Source organism: Nycticebus coucang, chromosome 21 (assembly GCF_027406575.1).
Source record: "Nycticebus coucang isolate mNycCou1 chromosome 21, mNycCou1.pri, whole genome shotgun sequence".
Taxonomy (NCBI): domain Eukaryota; kingdom Metazoa; phylum Chordata; class Mammalia; order Primates; family Lorisidae; genus Nycticebus; species Nycticebus coucang.
This window is the reverse complement of record NC_069800.1, coordinates 42,522,217-42,548,976: the sequence shown is the minus strand read 5'-3', so window position 1 is coordinate 42,548,976 and position 26,760 is coordinate 42,522,217. Positions and strand designations below refer to the sequence as shown.

Sequence of the window (26,760 nt, the reverse complement as noted above, 5' to 3'; positions counted from 1 at the left end):
TGAGCCACAGGCGCCACCCATATGCCGAGGAAGCCTGGCTGTTTTTTGTTGCAGTTTGGCCGGGCTGGGATTGAACCCATCACCCTCAGTATATGGGGCCCGTGCCCTACTCTCTGAGCCATAGGTGCCACCCTTTTTTTCTTTTTTTTTGAGACAGAGTCTCACTAAGTCGCCCTGGGTAGAGTGCATGACGTCACAGTCACAGTTCACAGCAACCTCCAACTCTTGGGCTTAAGCAATTCTCTTGTCATTGTTGCTTGGCAGGCTCAGGCTGGGTTCAGTGCCCTAACCACTGAGCTATAGGTGCTGAGCCAAGATTTATTAATCTTTTCTTCTTTTAAGCCAAAAAGGATCTGCAAGTTACTCTGACATAATGAAAGGTCATGTCAATGCCATGTGCAAGAATTTCATGCATTAGAATAAAAAAAAAAACCCTCCGTTTGGTGGCACCTGTGGCTTAGTGGGTAGGGTGCCGGCCCCATATACAGAGGGTGGTGAGTTCAAACTCGCCCCGGCCAAACTGCAACAAAAAAACAGCCAGGCATTGTGATGGGCGCCTGTAGTCCCAGCTACTCCGGAGGCTGAGGTAAGAGAATTGTCTAAGCCCAGGAGTTGGAGGTTGCTGTGAGCAGTGTGATGCTACGGCACTCTACCAAGGATGATAAAGTGAGCCTTTGTCTCTATAAAAAAAAAAACAAAAAGAATATCAGGGGTGTTTTGAATTTGTACTTTGCCTTTTATGTTTTTTATTCCAATGAAAGGAAGAGAGAGAAGGAAGAAGGGGATGGGAGGGAGAAAGATGGAGAGGGGAAAAAAAGAGGACAAGGGGTTGGGGTGGGGAAGGGGTTGGGGTAGGGAAGAGATTTACAATAATATTGACAAAAGTCACTTAAGGCAAGTAGAGATAGTTTATGGTGCATCATAGGATAATTGCCAGATGACTTCCCAGCATTGTGCTGTGGGTCTGTCCCTTTGTTCTTTCCTCAGGGCACATTTGCAGTTCCAGAAAGGTTTATTTCCATACTGATGCAGCTCAAGCGGTTGGAAAAGTTCCGCTTGATGTCAATGACATGAAAATTGATCTCATGAGCATCAGTGGTCACAAAATCTATGGTCCCAAAGGTAATGGTCTGTCCTAAATTTCCTTTTTCTCTGTACTTGCCAGCCCTCAGAGTCATTTGGGACTATTCTTTGTCTTGGAAGAAAACGTACATTTAGAGTCCCTTCCAGAATGCTAGTGTCATTTAGCAAAAGTCAAAAACACTTGCCTATTTGTAGACTCTGGCTGTTACTATACAGCAGGCCATTCTTCTTTGGTCCATTACAAAAAAAAAGGGGCTCGGCGCCTGTGGCTCAAGCTGCTAAGGCATCAGCCACATATACCTGAGCTGGCAGGTTAGAATCCAGCCTGGGCCCTCCAAACAACAGTGACAACTGCAACCAAAAAATAGCCTGGTGTTGTGGCGGGTGCCTGTAGTCCCAGCTACTTGGGAGTCAGAGGGAGGAGAATCGCTTGAGCCAGGAGTTGGAGGTTGCTGTGATCTGTGATGTCACGGTACTCTACCCAGGGCGACAGCTTGAGGCTCTGTCTCAAAAAAAAAAAGGAGTGGGGGAGGCGCCTGTGGCTCTGTGAGTAGGGCGCTGGCCCCATATACTGAGGGTGGTGGGTTTAAATCCAGCCCCTACCAAAATGCAACAACAAAATAGTGGGGCATTGTGGAGGGTGCCTGTAGTCCCAGCTACTCGGGAGGCTGAGGCAAGAAAATCCCCTTAAGCCCAAGAGCTGGAGGTTGCTGTGAGCTGTGACGCCATGGCACTCTATTAGGGGTGACAAAGTGAGACTCTGTGTCTACAAAAAAAAAAAAAAGCTCACAAGGCCACAAGGCATGTAGATATTAATTTGATTGAGGAAAAACCAGTTTTACTCAACCAAATTTAGCTAGATAGGCCCGATTATCTTGTTTGCCCCACTATAATGTGCATGGCAACGTGTTCGAGTCCTTTATTCCCAGTGTCTTGCTTTAGTTGGGATGCAGATTGTATGGTCTTTTAAATCTCTTGATAGTTCTTCTTAGAAGACTTAGTAATTCATGTTCATATTCATCTTTCTAGGATACCTATCTGTCGCCTGTGTTCCTGTTGACCTAGGAATGTTTTTAAGTTTGAATTTTGCCTCTTTCCCCCAACCCTTGGGAAGGGACTATTGTCTCTCAAATGAGAACTTTCTCTTCTCTGATTGATGTATATGCTAGTACGCTCTGTGTGTGTGCAGGGTATATCAGGGTATATCATCTGGATGTATATCTTTTTTTTTTTTTTTTTTTTGAGACAGAGTCTCACTATGTCCCCCTTGGTAGAGTGCCATGGCATCACAGTTCACAGAAACTTCCAACTCTTGGACTTAAGCGATTCTCCTGCCTCAGCTTCCCAAGTAGCTGGGACCACAGGCGCCCTCCACAAAGCCTGGCTCTTTTTTGTTGCAGTTGTCATTTTGTTTATCTGGCTAGAGCTGGGTTCAAACCCACTACCCTCAGTGTATGCGGCTGGCGCTGTAACCAATGTACTACGGGTTCCAAGCCTGGATATATATATTATGAAACAGGTGTATGTAATAGCTTCTGAAAGGAGGACAGATGTTTTTTTCTAAGGATTCTCAGAGAGTGTAAAGAGTGTTTTTGTGAATCATTATTTCAAAAAGCCAAACAGGGGGGCAGGTGCAGTGGCTCATGCCTGTAATCCCAGCACTTCCGAGGCCAAGGCAGGTGGATTGCCTGAGCTCACGAGTTTGAGTCCAGCCTGAGCTAGAACAAGACCCAGTCTCTAAAAATAGCCAGTGTGGTGGGCACCTGTAGTCACAGCTACTTGGAAAGCTAAACCAAGAGGATTACTTAAGCCCAAGAGTTTGAGGTTGCTGCGAGCTAAGATGCCACAGCACTCTACCAAGGGTATCAAAGTGAGACTCTTGTCTCTAGAAAAAAAAAATCTGTCTTTTTAAAATTTTTTTTTACTTGAGATAGAATCTTACTTTGATACCCTCAGTAGAGTGCCCTGGTATAACAGTTCACAACAGCAACCTCAGACTCCTGGGCTCAAGTGATCCTTTTGCCTCAACCTCCCAAGTAGCTGGGACTACAGGTGCCCACCACACCCAGCTATTTTTAGAGACTGGGTCTTGCTCTAGCTCAGGCTGGTCTTGAACTCCTGATCTCAGGCAATCCACCCGCCTCAGCCCCCCAGAGTATTAGGAGTACAGGCATGAGCCATGGGGATCCAGCCCTGGAGTTCTATCTTTATCTAATTAAAATGTTGCCTTTATTGGGAATCTCTGTTCAGCACTTATACGTGTACTGGTATCCCTCATTATCCAGACTGAGGATCTAAATAGATTTAATAATGTAGTATCCTTCATTGTCTTTTTTTTTTTTTGTAGAGACAGAGTCTCACTGTACCACCCGCGGGTAGAGTGCCGTGGCGTCACACGACTCACAGCAACCTCTAACTCTTGGGCTTATGCGATTCTCTTGCCTCAGCCTCCCGAGCAGCTGGGACTACCGGCGCCTGCCACAACGCCCGGCTATTTTTTTTTTTTGTTGTTGTTGCAGTTTGGCCGGGGCTGGGTTTGAACACTCCACCCTTGGCATATGGGGCCGGCGCCCTACTCACTGAGCCACAGGCACCGCCCTCCTTCATTGTCTAAACATGGTATCTGACCACTTGCTCTGTAAATTTGGGAATTGCATAGATTCAGACAGTGTAGGATGCTTGAATTTTTTTTTTTTTTTGAGACAGTCTCAATCTGGTGCCCTGGGTAGAGTGCTATGGTGTCATAGCTCACAGCAACCTCCACCTTGGGCTCATGCGATCCTCTTGCCTCAGTTTTTCTATTTTTAGTAGAAATGAGGTCTTACTTTTGCTCAGGCTGGTCTCGAACTCATGAGCTGAAAAGCAATCTACCCGCCTCGGCCTCCCACTGTTCTAGGATTACAGGTGTGAGCCACCGTGCCCAGCCCATGTTTGAATTTTTTATTTTTTTTCTTTTTAGACAGAGTCTTACTGTGTTGCTGTCGGTAGAGTGCATCACAGCTCACAGCAACTTCTAACTCTTGGGGTTAAGCCATTCTCTTGCCTCAGCCTCCCAAGTAGGTGGGACTACAGGCGCCTGCCACAACGCCTAGCTATTTTTTGTTGTAGTTGTCATTGTTGAGCTGCTCCAGGCTGGGTTTGAACCTACCAGCCTTGCTGTATGTGGCTGATGCTGTAACCACTGTAAACCAAGAGCTAACTATTTTATTTTATTATTATTTTTTTACATATACATGTGTTTATTAGTTTTCCACTTTTGCCTTCACAGAATTAAAAAGGCTTAAAATTTAATAACAATAACAATGTTTAAGATAAGGACTAGAAACAAAAACCTTGTAAAGAACGAACGACAATACATTCAGAAAAGAAATCAGATGATTGCTGCATCGAAATATTAAGCAATAACAACAATAATAACGCAAAGAAAGTAACATTCACATTGTCAGATAAGCGTATGTCTATATAGAATGCTTTGACTCTGAGGTTCAGTATGGAATCATCAGTTAACTTCTTTTTTTTCCCCAAAGTCGCAAAAAATAGACAACTAATATTTATAAATAAAAGTAAAAGATAATTTCAAAAAATAGATCATGCCAAATCTTATAGACAATAGAAAAAGAAGAAATACTTCAACTCTACTTAATCTGGATCACCTCATATTAAAATTGGAGAAAATATATAATTATAAAGGGGAAATTACAAACATATTTCACTTATAAATGAGGATGCAATATCCTAAACAACATATTAACAAGTTGAATTAAAAATTAATGTTTAAGTAATGTACTTTGGTCAAAATTAAATCCTATTTATATGAGAATTAGTCACTATTTTCTTTTCTTTCTTTCTTTTTTTTCTTTTCCTTGCCCACACCCCCTCCCTCCTTCTCTGTCTGGTCTCCCCTTCCCCCATACCCCACTGAGTCATTAATTGTCATTAATTGTCCTCATATCAAAGTTAAATACATAGGATTCATAATGCTCCATTCCTGTGAGCCCACTATTTAAAAAATCCCTTGACTGGGCGGCGCCTGTGGCTCAGTTGGTAAGGCGCCGGCCCCATATACCGAGGGTGGCGGGTTCAAACCCGGCCCCGGCCAAACTGCAACCAAAAAATAGCCGGGCGTTGTGGCAGGTGCCTGTAGTCCCAGCTACTTGGGAGGCGGAGGCAGGAGAATCTCCTAAGACCAGGAGTTGGAGGTTGCTGTGAGCTGTGTGATGCCATGGCACTCTACGGAGGGCCATAAAGTGAGACTCTGTCTCTACAAAAAAAAAAACAAAAAAACAAACCCTTGACTACTTAGTGAATATCTTTGGACATTCATGGTGTTTTTTTTTTTTCTTTTATTGTAGAGACAGAGTCTCACTTTTTCGCCCTCAGTAGAGTGCGATGGCATCACACAGCTCACAGCCACCTCCAATTACTGGGCTTAGGTGATTCTCTTGCCTCAGCCTCCTGAGTAGCTGTGACTACAGGTGCCTGCCACAATGCCCAGTTTTTTTTTTGTGTGTGTGTGTGTTTTTTTTTTTTTTGGCCGGGGCTGGGTTTGAACCCGCCATCTCCGGCATATGGGACCGGCGCCCTACCTGCTGAGCCACAGGCGCCGCCCTGTTTTTTTTTTTTTTTTTTTTAATGAGACAGAGCCTCAAACTGTCCCCCTGGGTAGAGTGCTGTGGCATCATAGTTCACAGCAACCTCCAACTCCTGGGCTCAAGCGATTCTCCTGCCTCTACCTCCCAAGTAGCTGGGAACACAGGCGCCTGCCACAACGCCTGGCTGTTTTTTGATTGCAACTGTCGTTGTTTGGCGGGCCCGGGCTGGATTTGAACCTGCCAGTTCAGGTGTATGTGGCGGGCGCCTTAGCCACTTCAGCCACAGGTGCCGAGCACCAGCTATTTTTTTGTTGCAGTTTGATTGGGGCCAGGTTTGAACACACCAGCCTTGGTATATGGGGCTGGTGCCCTACCCACTGAGCCACAGGCACCGCCCCCTCCCCCCTGTTTTTTTTGTCACACTGGGTATAGTGGGTGGCATCATAGCTTACAGCAAACTCAAACTTTTGGGCTCAAGTGATCCTCCTGCCTCAGCCTCCTAAGTAGCTAGGACTAGAGCCACCACACCTACCTAATATTTGTAGTGATAGAGTCTTATACTTTTGGACATAAGCAATCCTCTGGCCTTGGCCTTCCAAAGCATTAGAATTATAGACATGGGCTACTGCATTCAGCCAACATTTTTTTATTTTTTATTTTTTATTTATTTATTTTTTTTTTTTTTTTTTTGAGAGACAGAGTCTCACTTTATAGCCCTCGGTAGAGTGCCGTGGCTTCACACAGCTCACAGCAACCTCCAGCTCCTGGGCTTAAGCGATTCTCTTGCCTCAGCCTCCTGAGTAGCTGGGACGACAGGCGCCCGCCACAACGCCCGGCTATTTTTTGGTTGCAGTTTGGCTGGGGCCGGGTTTGAACCCGCCACCCCGGTATATGTGGCTGGCACCCTACCAACTGAGCCACAGGTGCCGCCCAACATTCTTTTTTTTTTTTTGGGCCAGGGCTGGGTTTGAACCCACCACCTCCGGCATATGGGACCGGCACCCTACTCCTTGAGCCACAGGTGCTGCCCAAAACTACTTACTGACCAACATTCTTTTATTTTTATTTTATTTTATTTTATTTTATTTTTTTTGTTTTGTTTTTTGTTTCTTTTTGGCCGGGGCTGGGTTTGAACCCGCCACCTCCGGCATATGGGACCGGCGCCCTACTCCTTGAGCCACAGGCGCCGCCCTTATTTTTTTTTTCATTATTTTTTTTTTTTGAGACAGAGTCTCACACTGTTGCCCTGGATAGAGAGCTGTGGATTCATAGCTCACAGCAACCTCAAGTACAAGTCTCCTCCCTGGGACTACAGGCACCCGCCACAACTCTGTGACAAAGTGAGACTGTGTCTCTCTTTTTTTTCCAAAGAGACAGAGTTTCACTTTGTTGCCCTTGTTAGAGTGCCGTGGCATCACAGCTCACAGCAACCTCCAGCTCTTGGGCTTAGGTGATTCTCTTGCCTCAGCCTCCCGAGTAGTTGGGACTATAGGCACCCACCAGAATGCCTAGTTATTTTTTGTTGCAGTTTGGCCGGGGCTGGGTTTGAACCCGCCACCCTCGGCATATGGGGCTGGCACCCTGCTCACTGAGCCACAGGCGCCGCCCAGGACTGTGTCTCTTAAAAAAAATAAAAGAAAAGTTCAAACTTACAGAAAAGTTGAAATGATATCTCGGTCTCATTTGAAAGTGATATTTATTTCTCCTGTTTTTCTCTTTCTCTTGTTTTGTAACAAACTTTGTTTCCCCAGGAGTTGGTGCCATCTATATCCGTCGCCGGCCCCGTGTGCGTGTGGAGGCCCTGCAGAGTGGAGGGGGGCAGGAGCGGGGTATGCGGTCCGGGACAGTGCCTACACCCTTAGTGGTGGGGCTGGGGGCTGCGTGTGAGGTGGCACAGCAAGAAATGGAGGTATGGGGAAAACGGTTCCCACCCACAACTTCTTTTTCTGTGCTGGGTTTCCTATTTAGAGGCTTCTCAGCATGAGTGAGTCAGATCTTTGCCAGGAGATTTAAGAAAACTCTTTCTTACCCTAGTTCTGTTGGTACCGTGTTCTGAGGGAGTTGTCATGAGCTTTAAAACTTCTACTTTTTTAGAACTTACCAGCTCATTTATTTCTAGGATTTTATTTTATTTTATGTATTTTGAGACAGAGTCTCGCTCTGTTGCCCCCTGACTGGAATGCTGTCTTGTCATAGCTCATAGCAACCTCAAATTTCCAGCTCAAGCAAATCCTCTTGCTTCAGTCTCCCAAGTAGCTGAGACAATAGGCCTGCGCCACAATGCCCAGCTAGTTTTTCTGTTTTTAGTAGAGACAGGGTCTTGCTTTTGTTCAGGCTGGTCTGAACTCTTTTTTTTTTTTTTTTTTTTTTTTTTGAGACAGTCTCACTATGTTGCCCTTGGAAGAGAGCTGTGACATCACAGCTCACAGCAATCTCAAACTCTTGGGCTTAAGCAATTCTCTTGCCTCAGCCTCCCAAGTAGCTGGGACTACAGGCTCCCGCCACAACACTCTGCTTTTTTTTCTTATAGTTGTCATTGTTGTTTGGCAGGCCCAGGCTAGCTTCGAACCCACCAGCTCTGGTGTATGTGGCTGGTACCCTAGCCACTGAGCTACAGGCTCCGAGCCCAGCCTCAAACTCTTGAGCTCAAGTAATCCACCCACTTCAGTCTTCTGGATTGCTAGGATTACAGGCATGAGCCTCTGTGCCTAGCCTCTGGGTTTTTAGAACCCTATATCTACCCTGTTTCCCTGAAAATAAGACAGTGTCTTATTTTAAGGTGTGCTCCCAGACATGTGCTAGGTCTTATTTTCAGGGGACGTCTTATTGTTCCTGTAAGTAGGTCTTATTTTCGGAGGATGTCTTATTTTCAGGGAAACAGGGTAGTTATTGAGCACCTTCTGCATGCCAGGTGCCGTGCTTAGTGCTGAAGGTACAGTGGTCTCCATGAGTAGCATAAGATGGTAGGTAGGTCTCATGTATAATCACTTCTGGGTAGAGGAGAAGGACTTTTTTTTTTTTTTTGTAGAGACAGAGTCTCACTTTATGGCCCTCGGTAGAGTGCCGTGGCCTCACACAGCTCACAGCAACCTCCAGCTCTTGGGCTTAAGCGATTCTCTTGCCTCAGCCTCCCAAGTAGCCAGGACTACAGGCGCCCGCCACAACGCCCGGCTATTTTTTTGGTTGCAGTTTGGCCAGGGCCGGGTTCGAACCCACCACCCTCGGTATATGGGGCCGGCACCTTACTGACTAAGCCACAGGCACCACCCGACTTCTTTTTTTTTTTTTGAGACAGAGTCTCGCTTGGTCACCCTCGGTAGTGTATGGTGGTATCTTATTTCACAGCAACCTCAAATTCTTGAGCTTAAGCAATCCTTTTGCCTCAGCCTCCTGAGTAGCTGTGACTACAGGGGCCCACCACAACGCCCGTCTATTTTGTAGAGACAAGGTCTCACTCTTGCTCAGGCTGTCTCAGACTTCTGAGCTCAAGCAATCCACCTGCCTTGGCTTCCCAAGTGTTGGGATTACAGACGTGAGCCACCACTCCCAGCCTGAGGACTTCCTGGACTATGCGTTTCTGAGCTGATTTATAGTTACTATGTTTAATCTTCCTTTGCCTGCTCCTCAGTATGACCACAAGCGCATCTCAAAGTTATCGGAACAATTGATACAGAAGATAATGAAGAGCCTTCCAGATGTGGTGATGAATGGGGACCCTGAGCACCATTACCCTGGTATGGACATGTTCTTTCTATCCCCATTCTGGAAGAGATTGAGGCTTTGAGACCTCTCTCATAGTTCTTCTTTTCTTCAGGCTGTATCAACCTCTCCTTTGCATATGTGGAAGGGGAGAGTCTGCTGATGGCACTGAAGGATGTTGCCTTATCCTCAGGAAGGTGAGTTGGAAAGAATAGGCAGGGACTATGTATGCGGATCTCATATGCCTGGCATTCTAAGTGCCCTGAGGGTTATTAAGATTCCAAATATGGCATAACAGGCATAAGAACTCTTGATTATAAGTAAAGGTTATTTTCTAAGTGCCTATTTTTTGGTTGGTTGGGCACAAGCTGAAGTTTACCAGCTGAGGAAGCCATCTTGGGATAGAATTTTGTGCCTTTTGTGTTCTTAGAGAATGTGTTTACCTGTTGGAGGGTCATACTAGCAGTTCTCTTGCAGGCCTCTAGAATGGAAGCTGTTTTTGAGGCCACCGGGCTAGTGTATACTGTCCCAGGGAAAGCACGTTGTCCTCTGCTGCCTCTTAGTGTCAAACTCAGCTTTTGTGGTATCATGCTCTGTCTCGCCTTGGCACTGTCCCTGCTCTAGGACATTATCCACCATCGGGGCCAGGATGTGCAGGATAACATCAGGCCCTTTAGTTTTTCCAGGTGAGGTCTCTTTGTCCTCCATGGTATGACTCCAGAACCGTGTGGGTGGAAAAATGACTGCATGTTTGTGGCTAAAAGCAGATGTTGATGAAGACGTGAACAAGGTTTGTGTCACTCTTCTCAGTGCCTGCACCTCTGCATCCCTGGAACCTTCTTACGTTCTGAGAGCAATTGGCACCGATGAGGATTTAGCACATTCTTCTATCAGGTCAGTGAGCTGAGCTTGAATATTTATTTTTAATTTCAGATTAATATGAGGGTACATTAAATTAGGTTACATAGTTTGCATTTGTAAGGTTAACTTCCGAGTTGTACCTGTGTCTTTCACCCAGGAAGTGGGCCATGCATTGTACCTGTTGGGTGGGAACTTACCGAAAGCTCTTCCTCTTCCTGCCCCCCTACTTGAATTTAATTGAGTTTTTCTCTCATGGGAGCCTGTAGTTTATCTACTATTTTCAATTTAGTACTGAATCCATGTGATGCTCGTTTTGTCATTCTTGTGATCTCCAAATCCACTCGGGGGTCCTCAAACTGTGCCTGGCCCGCTGGCTACATGAGGTGGTGTGATTGCATTTGTTCCCATTTTGTTTTTTTACTTCAAAATAAGATATGTGCAGTGTGCATAGGAATTTGTTCATAGTTGTGTTTTTTTTTAAACTATAGTCTGGCCCTCCAACGGTCTGAGGACAGTGAACTGGCCCCCTGTTTAAAAAGTTTGAGGACGCCTGTTGTTACAAAAGATCCCAAATCTCTAGGAGAGGTGCAGTAGCTCATAATCTGTAATCCTAGCACCCTGGAAGGTAAAGTGGGTGGATTGCCTGAGAATAGGAGTTTGAGACCAGCATGAGCAAGAACAAGAACCTCCTCTCTAAAAATACCTGGGTGTTGGCTCAGCGCTGGTAGCTCAAGCGGCTAGGGTGCCAGCCACATAGACCAGAGCTGGCAGGTTCAAATCCAGCCCAGGCCTGCCAGACACCAATGACAACTACAACCAAAAAATAGCCAGGCGTCCTGGCGGGCACCCGTAGTACCAGCTACTTGGGAGGCTGAGGCAAGAGAATCTCTTAAGCCCAAGAGTTTGAGGTTGCTGTGAGCTGTGACACCACCACACTCTAACCAGGGCGACAGCTTGAGACTCTATCTCAAAAAATTAAAAGATAATAATAATAAAATAAAAAATAATACTAGGTGTAGTAGTAGGCAGTTGTAGTCCCAGCTACTCAGGAGGCTGAGGCAAGACAATCACTTGAGCCCAAGAGTTTGTGGTTGCTGTGAGCTATGACATCATAGCACTCTACTGAGGGCAACAAAGAGAGACCGTCTCGAAAAAAAAGATATGACTCTTCATCTTTTTTATGGCTGAATAGTGTTCCACGGTATACAACATATTTATGAAAGGCATCTTTTATTTTTCATCAACTGTTAATAGTCTTTCTTGGTCTACTTCTTATTCCTTCGGGATTTTGTTTCTTTTTTTTTTTTGAGACAGAGTCTTACTTTGTCGCTCTTGGTAGAGCGCAGTGGTGTCATAGCTCACAGCAAGCTCCAACTCTGGCTCAAGTTTTTTTTTTTTTTTTTGAGACAGAGTCTCAAGCTGTCACCCTGGGTAGAGTGCAGTGGCATCACAGCTCACAGCAACCTCAAACTCTTGGGTTCAAGTGATTCTCTTGCCTCAGCCTCCCAAGTAGCTGGGACTACCGGCGCCCGCCAGAATGACTGGCTATTTTTTGGTTGTAATTGTCCTTGTTGTTTGGTGGGCCTGGGCTGGATTCGAATGGCCAGCCTCGGCATATGTGGCTGGCGCCTTAGCCAGTTGAGCTATAGGCACCAAGCCTCAAGTGATTTTTTTTTTTTTTTTTTTTTGTAGAGACAGAGTCTCACTGTACCGCTCTCGGGTAGAGTGCCATGGTGTCACACGGCTCACAGCAACCTCCAACTCTTGGGCTTACGCGATTCTTTTGCCTCAGCCTCCCAAGCAGCTGGGACTACAGGCACCCGCCACAACACCCGGCTATTCTTTGGTTGCAGTTTGGCCGGGGCTGGGCTTGAACCCGCCACTCTCGGCATGTGGGGCCGGCGCCCTCCCCACTGAGCCACAGGCGCCACCCAAGCGATTTTTTTTTTATTTGCTCAGTCTGGTCTCTAATTCAAGAGCTCAAGCAGTCTACCTGCCTCAGCCTCCCAGAGTGCTGGGATTACACGTGTGAGCCACCATGCTCTGCCAACCACAAACTCTTAAGCTTAATCATTCTTCCTGCCTCAGCCTCCCAAGTAGGTAGGACTGTAGGTCCATGCCATGGCGCCTGGCTAATGTTTTTCTAATTTTAGTAGAGATAGGGTCTTGCTCTTTCTCAGCCTTGTCTTGAATTCCTGAACTCAAGCAATCCTCCCCTCTCAGCCTCCCAAGGTGTTAGGATTGTAAGTGTGAGCCACCTTGCTTGGTCTTTTTTCTTGATTTCCTGTGAAAGTTTCTTTCTTTCTTTTTTTTTTTTGTGGTTTTTGGCCAGGGCTGGGTTTGAACCCACTACCTCCGGCATACGAGACCAGCGCCCTACTCCTTGAGCCACAGGTGCTGCCCTTCTTTTTTTTTTTTTTTTTTAAGAGACAGAGACTAATTTGTCGCCCTAGGAAGTACCATGGTGTCACAGCTCACAGCAGCATCAATCTCTTGGGCGTAAGCAAGTCTGTTGCCTCAGCCTACCAAGTAGCTGGGACTACAGGCGCCCACCACAATTTTTTGGTTGTAGTTGTCATTGTCGTTTAGCAGGCCCTGGCCAGGTTCGAACCCACCTGCCCCTGTGTATATAGCCAGTGCCCTACCCACTGATCTACAGGTGCCAAACCTTCCACGTCTTTTGTACATCCCTAATGATTTATTTGCTAAATCAATTTTACGCAGTGCTGGAATTCTGATTGCATGTGCTTTTATCAGGTTTGGCATCGGCCGCTTCACTACAGAGGAGGAAGTGGACTATACAGCAGAGAAGTGCATTCAACATGTGAAGCGTCTTCGGGAAATGAGGTATATAAACTATTGTATCAGAGTCTTTAGGAAAAACTGTATGCTGTCCACTGTCTTGCCTTGAGGCTATGTGCCGGAAATCAAAGTATAAGATTACTTGGATTTTAGTATTTTGAGATTGTACAAAATAAGAAAGTAGAATCTCCTTGGCTATTTGTTTTCAGAATATTAAAAGGTCTTTTTAAAAACTAAAGGACTAGGCCAGATGTAGTACCCTTGCTTGTAATACCAGCACTTAGAGAGCCAAGGCAGCAGGATCAACTGAGAACAGGAGGATCACTTGAGCCCAGGAGTTTGAGACTAGCTCGAGCAATGTAGAGAGATCCCATTTGTACAAAAGAAAGAAAAATAAGCAGGGTTTGATGGCACACACCTGAAGTCCCAGTTGCTTGGGAGGCTGAGGCAGGATGATCACTTGAGACTAGGAGTTAGAGAGTACAGTGAGTTGTGATGATGCCACTGCAGTCTAAACAGTCTCCAAATAAATAAATGAATAAATAAAATCTAAGGAACTACATAAATGTGGGTAGTATTTCAGTATTTCGCATTATTGTTATTCATAGTATTAATCATTGTCATTGCAGCAATATCAATATAAAATTAGTGGTTTATAGACTATAGGAAAACTTCTCTAAGATATATATATATTTTTTTTTTTTTTTTGAGACAGAACATCAAGCTGTTGCCCCGGGTAGAGCGCTGTGGCATCACAGCTCACAGCAACCTCCAGCTCCTGGGCTTAGGCAATTCTCCTGCCTCAGCCTCCCAAGTAGCTAGAACTATAGGCGCCCACCACAATGCCCAGCTATTTTTTTGTTGCAGTTTGGCCGGGGCCGGGCTTGAACCCGCCACCATTGGTATATGGGACTGGGCCCCACTCACTGAGCCACAGGCGCCACCCAAGATAGAGATTCTTTTTTTTTTTTTTGGCCTGGGCTGGGTTTGAACCCGCCACCTCCGGCATATGGGGCCAGCGCCCTACTCCTTTGAGCCACAGGTGCTGCCCCCAAGATAGAGATTCTTAATTTGGATCCTGTAGCCAGACTTGAGGTACATCATACCCTTGAAATTGTATGCTAAATGTTGTACAATTGTTCATTTTTCTTGGGAGAAAGTATATAAGGACTTTTTTGTTTGTTTGTTTTTACAGAGTCTCACTCTGTTGCCCTGGGTAGAGTATAATGAAGTTATCATGGCTCACAGAAATCTGTAACCTCTGGGCTCAAGCAGTTCTCTTGCCTGAGCCTCCCAGGTAGCTGGAACTTCCGGGGTGTGTGCCATGATGCCAGGCTGGTTTTTCTATTTTTAGTAGAGATGGGGTCTTGCTTTTGCTCACACTAGTCTTGAACTCCTGAGCTTAAGCAATCCACCCACCTTGGCTTCCCAGAGTGTTAGTATTACACAAGTGACCAGCTTTTTTTTTCTTTGAGACAGTCTCCCTTTGTCACCTTCAGTAGAGTGCTGTGGTATCATAGCTCACAGCAACCTCAAAGTCTTGGGCTCATGTGATTCTCTTGCCTCAGCCTCCTGAGCTGGGACTACAGGTACCCACCACAATGCCTGGCTATTTGTTTAGAAACAGTGTTTTGCTCAGGCTGGTCTTGAACTCCTGAGCTCAGACCATCCACTTGCCTCAGCCTCCCAGAGTGCCAGGATAACATTGCTAGGCCTGAGCCACTGAGCCCGTCACAAAATTCTTTTCTTTTCTTTGTGACAGAATTTTACTATGTCACCCTCAGTAGAGTGCTGTAGTGTCACAGCTCACAGCAACCTCTAACTCATGGGCTTAAGCAATTCTCTTGCCTCAGCTTCCCAAGCAGCTGGGACTACAGTCACCCGCCATAATGCCCACCTATTTTTTTTATTGCCGTTGTCATTGTTTAGCAAGCCTGGGCCAGGTTCGAACCCACCAGCCCCGGTGCATGTGGCCTGCACCCCAACCACTGAGCTACGGATGCCAAGCCAAACCTTAGTTTTTCTTTTTTTTTTTTAAACAAAAGGTTTTTATTGGCGAGGGAGGGATGCTGCAGAGCAGCACCAAGGAGAAGAGAAAAGAAGGAGGGGGAGAAAAGAGAGAAAGGAAAGAGCGGGGACGGGGAGAAAGGGGGAGAGAGCAAACCTTAGTTTTTCTATCTGTGTGGGTTTAACATCCAAACCCTATTCCTCTGACTCTTTACAAATTGAATTCAGCCTGGTCCCATTAGTCTGCTACCACAGCAATATTCTGTGAGCCTATATTAATAAGTGACCTTCCCTAAATAGAAGGGACAGGAAGGAGATGGCTTATGTTAATGGGCCATGGAAAATCCTAGAAAGGTATCTGTGAATGAACAGTGTAAAGGAGAGGGATAAGTCAAGATTCAGTAGAAGAAAATTATTGGGGAGGGTGGCGCCTGTGGCTTAAAAGAGTAGGGAGCTGGGGCGGCGCCTGTGGCTCAGTAAGTAGGGCACCGGCCCCATATGCCGAAGGTGGCGGGTTCAAACCCAGCCCCGGCCAAACTGCAACAAAAACAAAAAATTATCTGGGCATTGTGGCGGGCGCCTATAGTCCCAGCTGCTCGGGAGACTGAGGCAAGAGAATCACATAAGCCCAAGAACTGGAGGTTGCTGTGAGCCGTGTGACGCCACGGCACTCTACCCGAGGGCGGTACAGTGAGACTCTGTCTCTACAAAAAAAAAGTAGGGTGCTGACGCCATATACCAGAGGTGGTAGGTTCTAACCTGGCCCTGGCCAAAAACTGCAAAAAACAAAAAAAAAAGAAAGAAAGAAAGAAAATTACCAGGGAAATCTAAACTAGAAAATTTCTTTCTTTCTTTCTTTCTTTTTTGAGACAGAGTCTCACTTTGTCACTCTCGGCTATTTTTTTAGAGATGAGGTCTTGCTCTGGCTCAGGCTGGTCTCGAACCCGTGAGTCAGGCAATCTACCTACTTCAGCCTCCCTAGTGCAAAGTACAAGATTTCTGCTTGGCACCTGTAACTCAGTGAGTAGGGTGCTAGCCACATACACCGAGGCTGATGGGTTAGAGCCCAGCCTGGGCCTGCTAGACAACAATGACAACTGCAACCAAAAAACAGCCAGATGTTGTGGCAGATGCCTGTAGTCCCAGCTACTTGGGAGGCTGAGGCAAGAGAATCGCTTAAGCCCAAGAGTTTGAGATTGCTATGAGCTGTGATACCATGGCACTCTACCGAGGGCAACATAGTAAGACTCTGTCTCAGAAAGAAAAAGAAAAAAACTATAAAATTTCATATTCATAGCACACTGAAGTGATGGCTGAGAATGTTATCCAAGGCATCCACATTGAAGGGGATCAGACTTTAGCAGAGATTTCTCAGCAGCCTCTCTTGTGTGAGATGAGACGCTTGGGTGTAAAATCCAAGAGGTTCTTTTGGATTCAAGCCAAGGATGTAGGTAGCCCAGTTCAACTCTGGGGAGATGAAGCTGGCAAGCACTAGGTTAGGCACCCAGATGATTTATGACTAAGCTCTAGCCCTAACTGGGAACTAGAAGAAAACCCAGAAACAAATGCTCAAAAGTGGGTCATAAGTGATGGTGGGCATTAGTAGAGAGGCTGAAACTTGCTGTTTTTTTTTTGCTTTTTTTTGTAGAGACAGAGTCTCATTGTACCGCCCCCAGGTAGAGTGCCGTAGCATCACACGGCTCACAGCAACCTCTAACTCTCGGGCTTACGCGATTCTCTTGCCTTAGCCTCCCGAGCAGCTGGGACTACAGGCGCCCACCACAACGCCCGGCTATTTTTTTTTTGTTGTTGCAGTTTGGCAGGGGCTGGGTTTGAACCCGCCACCCTCGGCATATGGGCCGGCGCCCTACTCACTGAGCCACAGGCGCCACCCGAAACTTGCTGTTTATACACGTCTCAAGGGTGTTGGTTCCTCAGGGTCCCACAGCAGTTGAGCCTGGGGGGCCTGTTTATGTTTGTTTGTTGGCAGTTTGGGAGAGACTAGAGCTGATAAGGACTTATGGGTAGCTGGGAAAGACTTAATAACGACTTTTGTTAGTATCTACCAGGGTAAAAGGCAGAGGAGAGATAAGGACAAAAGAAGGTTAAGTCATTGCTCAGGGCCTTGGACCTAATGTTGGCTGCCTGTCTTTAGCCCTTATCCACAATCTCTTCTTTTTGGCAGCCCTCTCTGGGAGATGGTTCAAGATGGCATTGACCTCAAAAGCATCAAGTGGACCCAACATTAGAAGAGTGGGCCCCTGACTTTATGCTGGTCTAGTCCTTCCTGCCTCACCAACCCATACACAAACAGCTACCTTGTTATGCCCAGTGGATGATCCAGATTGGCATAGCCCAATTTACTTCAGCATCAGCTCGCCTGTGTGCCAGAAACACAAGGAAACTGTCTTTCCCCAGATTCAGCTACTTTGGTGGGGAAATACACCCCATTTCTCTCCAGGAGTTCTTCTCTATCAGTGTAATATGTGGACATTTTCATCATAAAGCAGTAGAGACATTTGCTGTGATATTGCTGCTGGACATGTCTGCGTCCTCGGTGGAAAGAGCAAGAGGAACTAGAAGAAGGCTCTTTGTTCAGGGACCCCAACGGTCTGTATGGACATTTAAGTCATTGCTTTCTGCTGCTCACCTGGACTGGTTTCTTCAGCAACAAGCATAATCAACTTCAATTTAATCTTTTTTGTGGCTTCAAAGAATATCTTTTCATATTGACTGTAGAACAAATAGCAAGTTTCGTAGATGGCTTGCCTCCTTTCCGTTCTCATGCTTCGTCCTTTCTTCTTTTGATCTAATGGAGCTAGAAATCATCCGTATGACTCCACCTGTTATTCTAATAATTTGTTTCTTTCCTTAAAATTTGTTAATTTGAAGACTGGAGAAATAAACTCACTTTGTATTTACTCTGTGTCTTTGTAAGAGGCTGAGAGAGAAGTGGAAGCTTTACTTGGGTACTGTGGAGAATACTACCATTCTACCTAATTTTCTTAGGTGGCTCAGTTGGCTTTCATATCTCTTCACTCAGCAATTATTCAAATGCCTTCTAGGAGCCCGGCTTGTTCTGAGTATTGGCGACACACTGATCAATGACTAAAAAGGATCCTGAATTGAGTTTTCATTCTAGTGGAGAGATGGAAAACAAGAAATAAATAAAGAATATTATAGATTGGGGCGGTGCCTGTGGCTCAGTCAGTAGGGCGCCTGCCCCATATACCGAGGGTGGCGGGTTCAAACCCAGCCCCAGCTGAACTGCAATCAAAAAAATAGCTGGGCATTGTGGCGGGCGCCTGTAGTCCCAGCTACTCGGGAGGCTGAGGCAAGAGAATCGCTTAAGCCCAGGAGTTGGAGGTTGCTGTGAGCCATGTGATGCCACGGCACTCTACCGAGGGCGATAAAGTGAGACTCTGTCTCTACAAAAATATATATATATATATATATATTATAGATTGGGTGGCGCCTGTGGCTCAGTGAGTCGGGCGCCGGCCCATATGCTGAGGGTGGCGGGTTCAAACCCAGCCCCTGCCAAACTGCAACAACAACAAAAAAATAGCCGGGCGTTGTGGCGGGCGCCTGTAGTCCCAGCTGCTCAGGAGGCTAAGGCAAGAGAATCGTGTAAGCCCAAGAGTTAGAGGTTGCTGTGAGCCGTGTGATGATACGGCACTCTACCTGGGGGCGGTACAATGAGACTCTGTGGCGGGTTCAAACCCAGCCCTGGCTGAACTGCAACCAAAAAATATCCGGGCGTTGTGGCGGGCGCCTGTGTCCCAGCTGCTCAGGAGGCTGAGGCAGGAGAATCGCAGAAGCCAAAAGCTAGAGGTTGCTGTGAGTCCTGTGACATCATGGCACTCTACTGAAGGCAGTAAAGTGAAACTCTGTCTCTATAAAAAAAAAAAGAATATTATACATTACGAAAAGTGCTATGAAAGAAACTAGTAAGAGGAAATAATAGGGGAGAACCTTCTATGCTGGGTGTTCTAGGAAAGCTTTACTGAGAACATGGTACTTAAGCAAAAATATGAAGAGCCAGAGATGGCCCATCCAGGGATGAGTACAAGATGAGAAGGAACAGCAAGAAAAAAGGGCCTGAAGTGTGAAAAGCATGAAGTGCTTGAGAAACCAAGAGCAGGTCATTTTCAAAGACAGAAAATAAAATGTTAGACTGCATTGCACATAACTTAAGAATGGCTGTTCAGTGCCTGTAGCTCAGTAGCGCTCTGGCTACATACACGGAAGGTGGCAGGTTCAAGCCCAGCCCAGGCCTGCTAAACAACAATGACATTTCAACCAAAAAAAATAGCCAGATGTTGTGGCAGGCGCCTGTGATCCCAGCTACTTAGGAGGCTGAGGCAAGAGAATTGCTTGAGCCCAAGAGTTTGAGGTTGCCATGAGCTATGATGCCACGGAACTCTACCCAGGTCAACATAGTGAAACTGTCTCAAAAAAAATTAAAAAAAAAAAAAAAAAAAGGAATGGCATTTTGATTATATGTTTGACTGTGTATACCTGGTTGCAAATGTATTTTTTTGAAGGGTGGACAGAGTCTCACTTTGCCCTTGGTAGAGTACTATGTTACAGCTCACAGCAACCTCAAACTCTTGGACTCAAGTGATTCTCTTGCCTCAGCCTCCTGAGTACTGGGACTACAGGCACCCACCACAATGCCTGGCTAGTTTTTATTTGTTTATTTATTATTATTATTATATTTTTTTTTTTGTAGAGACAGAGTTTCATTTTACTGCCTCGGTAGAGTGCCGTGGCATCACACGGCTCACAGCAACCTCCAGCTCTTGGGCTTATGTGATTCTCTTGCCTCAGCCTCCCGAGCAGCTGCGACTACAGGCGCCTGCCACAACACCTGGCTATTTTTTTGTTGTTGCAGTTTGGCCGGGGCTAGGTTTGAACCCACCACCCTCGGCATATGGGGCCGGCGCCCTACTCACTGAGCCACAGGCGCCGCCCCTATTTATTATTTTTTTGAGACAAGAGTCTCAAGCTGTCACCCTGGGTAAAGTACTATGGCATCATAGCTCACAGCAACCTCCAACTCAGACTCAAGCAATCCTCTTTCCTAAGTTTCTCTATTTTTTTTTTTTTTTTTTGGCCGGGGCTGGGTTTGAACCCGCCACCTCCGGCATATGGGACCGGGGCCCTACTCCTTGAGCCACAGGCGCCGCCCAAGTTTCTCTATTTTTAATAGAGTCGGGGGGATCTTGCTTTTTTGCTGAGGCTGGTCTTGAACTCGTGAGCTTAAGCAATCCATTGCCTCGGCTTCCCAGAGTGCTAGGATTACAGGCATGAGCCACCTTGAGATTGCAAATGTACTTATTGTGGGTGATGTGGGTCAAAATGTTTGCAAGCCACTGGCCTAAAGTATAGTGAATAAGGATAGACAGCAGAAGGAGGAGATGAAATTACAGAGGTTTTCTATCTTTCCCTATTTCTTTTCGAGACAGGGTCTCACTGTCTTCCCCTGGCTAGAGTGTGATAGTGTCAGCCTAGATCAAACTTCTGGGCTCAAGCTATCCTCTTGCCTTAGTTTCCTGAGTAGCTGGGACTACAGCGTTGAGACAGTCTCACTATGTCACAGCAACCTCTAACTCTTGGGCTCAATTGATTCTCTTGCCTCAGCCTCCCAAGTAGCTGGGACTACAAGGCACCCGCCACAACACTGGCTATTTTTCTTGTTGCAGTTGTCATCATTGTTGAGTAGGCCTGGGCCAGGTTTGAATCCACCTGCCTCAGTGTATGTGGCTGGTGCCCTAACCATGGAGCTACGCGTGCCGAGCCTGGCTCATTTTATTTTTTTATTTTTAATAGAGTTGGGGTCTTGCTCTTGTTCAGGCTGGTCTTGAACTCCTGAGCTCAAGGGATCCTCCTGCCTCAGCCTCCCAGAGTGCTAGGATTATAGATGTGAGCCACACTGCCTGGCTCTCTGTTTTTTTTTATATAATCTATAATTCCAGATTTACTGAAAAGTTGCAAAGAAACTATGTACATAATCAAAGTTTAGAGATTAACTTAGATGCATTAGTATTAACTAAACTTCAGATTTTATTTACCTTTCACTAGTTTTTCTACTTGTATCCTCTTTTTATTTCAGGATCCAATCCTGGATATCACAGTGCATTTAGTTTTTTTTTTTTTTTTGAGACAGAGCCTCAAGCTGTCACCCTGGGTAGAGTACTATGACATCACAGCTCACAGCAACCTCCAACTTCTGGGCTCAAGCAATTCTCCTGCCACCGTCTCCCAAGTATCTGGGACCACAGGTGCCCACCACAATGCCCAGCTATTTTTGGTTGCAGCTGTTATTGTTGTTTGGCAGGCGGGGGCTGGATTTGAATCCGCCAGGTCAGGTGTGTGTATGTGGCTGGAGCCATAGCCACTTGAGCCACAGTCACCGAGCCTCATAGTGCATTTAGATTTTTTTTTTTTTGGTTGCAGTTCAGCCGGGGCCGGGTATAAACCAGCAACCCTTGGTATATGGGGCCGGCGCCTTACCGACTGAGCCACAGGCGCCGCCCATAGATTTTGTTTTTAATGAACTATGTTATACCGACAAAGTGCATATATTATCTACAAGTTTGGTTTAAAAGTGTGTCCTGCTTTTTCAATTTGCTGTTTTTAGCATATTGGCCTACCACCAGTCAAGTCTACCATTCCAACCTCTTAAAATCTTCTTGGATTTCTGAGAATTTAGAATTTCAGAGTCTCACTTTATCGCTGTGGCATCACAACTCACAGCAACCTCCAACCCCTGGGTTTAGGCGATTCTCCTGTCTCAGCCTCCCAAGTAGCTGGGACCACAGGCACCCACCACAACGCCTGGCTACTTTTTGTTGCAGTTTGGTTGGGGCTGGGTTTGAACCCTCCACCCGCTGTATGCTCTACTCACTGAACCACAGGCACCGCCTGGGCCTCACTTTCTCACTTGGAAGACTAGGTCAGTTACTGAGTATCATCAAGCTGATACTGTATGGTAGGGGGAGGGAGTTTGGGGGCCAGGGCCAAAGCAGCTTGAGAAGAGTTTTTTCTTCTGTTTTTTGCAGTTTTTGGCTTGGGCTGGGTTTGAACCCGCCACCTCTGGCATATGGGGCCCACGCCCTACTCCTTTGAGCCACAGGCGCCACCCTTCTTTTTTTTTTTTGTAGAGACGGAGTCTCACTGTACCGCCCTCGGGTAGAGTGCCCTGGCGTCACACGGCTCGCAGCAACCTCTAACTCTTGGGCTTACGCGATTCTCTTGCCTCAGCCTCCCAGCAGCTGGGACTACAGGCGCCCGCCACAACGCCCGGCTATTTTTTTTTGTTGTTGTTGCAGTTTGGCCGGGGCTGGGTCTGAACCCGCCACCCCGCCCTACTCACTGAGCCACAGGGGCCGCCCGGATTGAAATTTTTAAACGAAAAAAAAAAAAAAAGGTTTGCCGTTTGTCTGGCCATAATCAAAAGAACTAGCCTCTATTTCGTGGTCCATTTAATCTTTAATTCTTCAAGGCCTACGTACAATTTCCCTCCTTTCGAAGAGGCTCAAAGATGTGAAGCAATTTGCACAATGTCTCCTAGAGAGGGGCCTGCGGCTTACGCATACGGATCCTACCGCGCAGCGCCACTTGCCTAAGGTAGACATTGGTGCGCAAATGTTTTCCAGCGCTGACTGAAAACACCTCCAACCACAAATATCAGCTACTTCCGGGAGCTTGCCGGAGACCCTTACCACGCTTGCGCGTCCCCCTGACGTCACCCGCTTGATCCCACCCCCTTCTGGAACGCGGAGCGACTGAGCGGGCCGGCGGCCATTTTGTGAAGCAGCGAAGGAGGTGTTGGCGGCAGTGGGCTCCGGGAAGCCGTTCGGGCTGGGGCTGTCGGCCGCGGGGCGGAGGCACTCGCGCGGGGGGTAACTCGGGTCTGGGTTCTGGTGCCGCGCAGTTCTCCCCGGTAAGACTCCCGCAGCCCCGGAACGGGCGGGGCTGTGCGGGGCTCGAGCCGCCCCTTAGTGGCCCGGGGCGGGGCCTTCGGAGGCCTTGGAGCCAGCCGCAGCGAGCGCCCCACACAAAGGGTCGGGGCAGGGCTGCGGGGGATCTGGGGTTCCACTTGCGCATCTAGCTCTGAGAGGATGCAAGAAAGAGGCGGGGGAGGATGAGCCTGAGTACTCAAGTGGGGACGCGGCCATAGCGAAGGCGCTCCCGTGGTCTGAGAGAGGGAGGAGGCCGGAGCTGGGTGAACTATCGGCCTGCGAGCTAACGAATGGGGGAGATTATCGTTCCTCAATACGTTAGGGGTTATATCTACACCTCTATGCTCCGAAGTGCGGAGATAATAGGACAGGAAAGGAAAGGAGGCCTCCTTGGCCTACCAGCAAAAGGGGGCTGCAGTCACACGTGTGGGGAGGAAGCTGTAGTCAGAAAAGTGTAGTGAATGCTGGAAGGAAATAATCTGAATGGGCTGCTTTTTTGGCCTGAAGGGGGATGGGGAGGGTTGCAGTGAGATGCCCTCAAGGCCCATGTAGGTAGGAGCTTACTCTACTGAGACTAGCAGTTTGGGAAGCGGGCCTCTGCAGCTAAAAAGTGGAGGGTGAGTATGCCTCCCAAGGCGTGAGCATTGTAGTAAAATACCAAGCACTTGGTCCCCAAGTAGGAAAGGGGCTGTTGTGACCAGCACCCTTACGACGTACTGAGGGAAGACAAGGTCGATGGGATTTGGAGGGTGGATGTTCTTGATGGAGAGTTGAGTTCGTGGGAAGATTGGTTGCTCCAGTTTAGTACCACGTGTGATGGGTGGGCGGGCCTTTGAGGAGCTACAGGTTAGTGATGGGTGGACTTGGATGCAGCAGGCTTAGTTGCTTGGTTATAAGCTTGTGTGCTTCTTGTGTGCCTCCAGTGTGTGTTTTATAGTAAAATATCTGGGGGGGCTCCAGTGAGGGTTACTAACTAAACATATCAGCTGAACGGCGTGTACTAAGAGTTGCAGGCTTAGGAGGTTTTTGAACCCTAAAACTCGCCTTGGCTCCTGGATTCCTAGAGATGACCTAATGTAAATTGGGGTCGTTGGCAGGGACCGTTTTGAGGTGGTGATGCTGGTCAATACTGGAAAAAGTGACGGCAAGTGAATTTTGTTGAAAGGAGAGGCTTGTGACTGAAGTTTTCTTTTTAGAGCTTCTTGCTTGAATGGTTTGAAATGGCATAATGTTTGTAAAATGTAGTTTAGAAACAAGAATTGCTCGGGACCTGTTGATTTGTATATACTGTTAATGCATTTCGGAGCATTTGGACTTGAAAATAATCTTTCAAGTCTGCACTTGTAGGAAAGTCTTTTTTTTTTTAATTATTATAGAAATACAATTCAAGACTGGTTGTACTTGTTTTGAAATTTGGTAGTTTCGATAGAATGGAGGATTCTGGATTTAATGGAAAGAAATTGTGTTCAGGCATTTTCCAAGATTTTTTTTAAGTCGGGAAGAACTGTTAAAGGTGGTTCAAATAACTTTATGGTAGTTTATGAAGAAAACGAAATGTCGGACGTATTTATATAAAATTTCATGAAGATGTGCTTAGTATGTATTAATTGGGCAGTTTAATGAAACAATGCGTTATCACTTTCCTATGTTCAGTTTAATGTTGATTACTTTGGATTTCATGAATAATTTTAATTTTTTTAATGTTCACATCTGTTAGGTAAAAATGTGCTGTTTTAGAAACCATTGTTGTAGTTAGCTTGGAACATACCTGTTAATACGAGTAAACATTAGGCTTCTTTCACTTTCTTGGACATGCCAAATATTTTGATGACTGTGTATTTAGAGTTTGGGAGTTGCTGGTACAATTTCTGGATGTGAAACTTGATTTTGTGAGCCTTTGTGTTCCAGGTGCTGGAGTCCATTGACAATTTGATACTGTTTTTATTCCAACTCACAGAGAGCTACTATCTTTTTCAGTGTGGATGTTTTCTTTTGTAGATATTATAGGAAAGAACTGTCAGTAACTGGTTGCACAAGAGATTTTTTTTTTTTTTGTTTGTTTGTTTTTTTTTTTAATTTGGCCGGGGCTGGGTTTGAACCCACCACCTCCGGCATATGGGACCGGCGCCCTACCCGCTGAGCCACAGGCGCCACCCAAGAGATGTTTTTAGATGTCAATAAAATGCACAGATGGTTGTCCAGTTTCATATCTTTTTGTCTGGGCTGCTAGTGCTTCATGTTTGTAAATGAATACTGTTAAATGTTTTAGGTCAACTAAACAGAACATAATTTTGTTTAATAGTTTATCAGATTTTCCTACCAACATCCATATGCCTTTTGGTTTATGCAGAGTTTAATTAAATTTAAAACCATAGTGAAGGTGAATGTTGTTGGTTAGGCTTGAAGTAATAATTTTACTTTGAAGTTTAAATGGTAAGGGATATTTTTGTTGGCATGCGGGGGCGGATTGAGAAACAATATTAAAATCTTTTTGGCAGAAGGACTATCTTGTTTAGAAAAGTCTTCTGATTTGCTGCCTTTGAGTACTGAATGGAAGTTAATGAGAAAACTTGAGTAATGTGTTATAAAAGGGATGTATCTCCAGCAGTGTCAGAAGAATTTTTTTATAGAGAATAATAATCCCAGAATCTGAAATGTGTTCTGTGGGGTTGGGGGTCAAAAATCAAGTGGATGAATTTGTGGTGGTTTCATAATGCCTACCATAATGTGATTATACTGCTTTATAGCATTGTGCCCATTGTGATTTATTTTCTGTTGCTAATCTCTGAGGTGGACTTTTGAGGGGTTGCTCGTTTTTTGTTTCTTTGGGAGTTTAAGAACTCAGCTCTGCCGTACCCTACTCGTCTTTTAGACTGATGACTGAACAAAGTTAAAGTTTACTGTGGGTGTTTAAGAGTGGAAATGGTCAAGTTATAGTTAATACCTTGACTTTTTGATAGAGATTTGTTGTCAAACATTATATTCTGAAATTCCAAGTGACAAGAAAGTCTGTTGTCTTAACATACTAATTGTTTGTAGCAGATATTTGTAGTTTGTGCGTGTATCTAGCATTTGTGAAGCAGAAGGAAAGACTCTGTTAGGACTAATTCTTTTATTTATTTATTTTTTTTTGTCCGGGGGCTGGGTTTGAACCCGCCACCTCCGGCATATGGGACCGGCGCCCTACCCGCTGAGCCACAGGCGCCGCCCAGGACTAATTCTTAACATGAAAACATACTAATGCAGGCTTCTTGTTTTAGATCTTCTAAAATATATCCATGGATTTAATGCCAAATCAGGCCCATTTTCTCCTTTCCTACATTAAGCTTTATCCATAGATAAAATATGTATTTTAGATGTTTTTTTGTGTGTAGAATTATTTCAGTCCCATCTTCCTGAAGTTCAGCAAATTTTAAGGTCAGTGGGATGGATTTTTGATTTTGGAATGCTGCATTTATTTGCTAGCTGACATTTAGAACACAGGAATGAGTAGGTTGGAAAACAGGGTTGCCACTATTAGATTATTGTGGTCTTTACAAAGTGTGGTATCAAAACAGATAAAAGCAGTGTACCTTTTCCATTCACCTTTCTTTTTTGAACAAAAAAATGTAATACCAAGGGTTATGAAGTTCTGGCATTTAGCTTCAGTTTTCTGCACATTTTTCCTTGGTATGCAGTAGGATAGGACTTCCTCTTTGCTGAAATAGAAGAGAATCACAATTTTTTTTCTTTTTTTGAGACAGAGC

At 45.8% G+C, this 26,760-nt stretch overlaps 2 protein-coding genes across 12 annotated transcripts in view; both read left to right on the top strand.

Annotated features, from left to right (window-relative positions):
* Positions 1-17,965, top strand: part of NFS1 (NFS1 cysteine desulfurase) — a 32,318-nt gene extending 14,353 nt beyond the window's left edge. For 2 of the 3 annotated variants that reach the window (XM_053574976.1, XM_053574977.1), the window contains exons 7-13: positions 988-1,122; positions 7,427-7,584; positions 9,304-9,409; positions 9,490-9,571; positions 10,185-10,268; positions 12,993-13,082; positions 17,230-17,965. In XM_053574976.1, coding sequence (XP_053430951.1) covers positions 988-1,122; positions 7,427-7,584; positions 9,304-9,409; positions 9,490-9,571; positions 10,185-10,268; positions 12,993-13,082; positions 17,230-17,293 — 719 coding nt within the window. In that variant the 3' untranslated portion in view covers positions 17,294-17,965. The remainder of the gene's footprint in view (positions 1-987; positions 1,123-7,426; positions 7,585-9,303; positions 9,410-9,489; positions 9,572-10,184; positions 10,269-12,992; positions 13,083-17,229) is intronic. The other variant, XM_053574978.1, reaches the window with a different exon arrangement.
* A 4,858-nt stretch (positions 17,966-22,823) lies between these two features.
* LOC128574264 (RNA-binding protein 12) overlaps positions 22,824-26,760 on the top strand; it is a 39,262-nt gene continuing 35,325 nt past the window's right edge. For 3 of the 9 annotated variants that reach the window (XM_053574957.1, XM_053574960.1, XM_053574961.1), the window contains exon 1: positions 22,844-22,995. The gene's annotated coding sequence lies outside the window, so the exon portion shown is untranslated. Of the gene's footprint in view, positions 22,996-26,760 lie in introns of all 9 variants that reach the window. The other 6 variants (XR_008376656.1, XM_053574953.1, XM_053574958.1 and 3 more) reach the window with 4 other exon arrangements.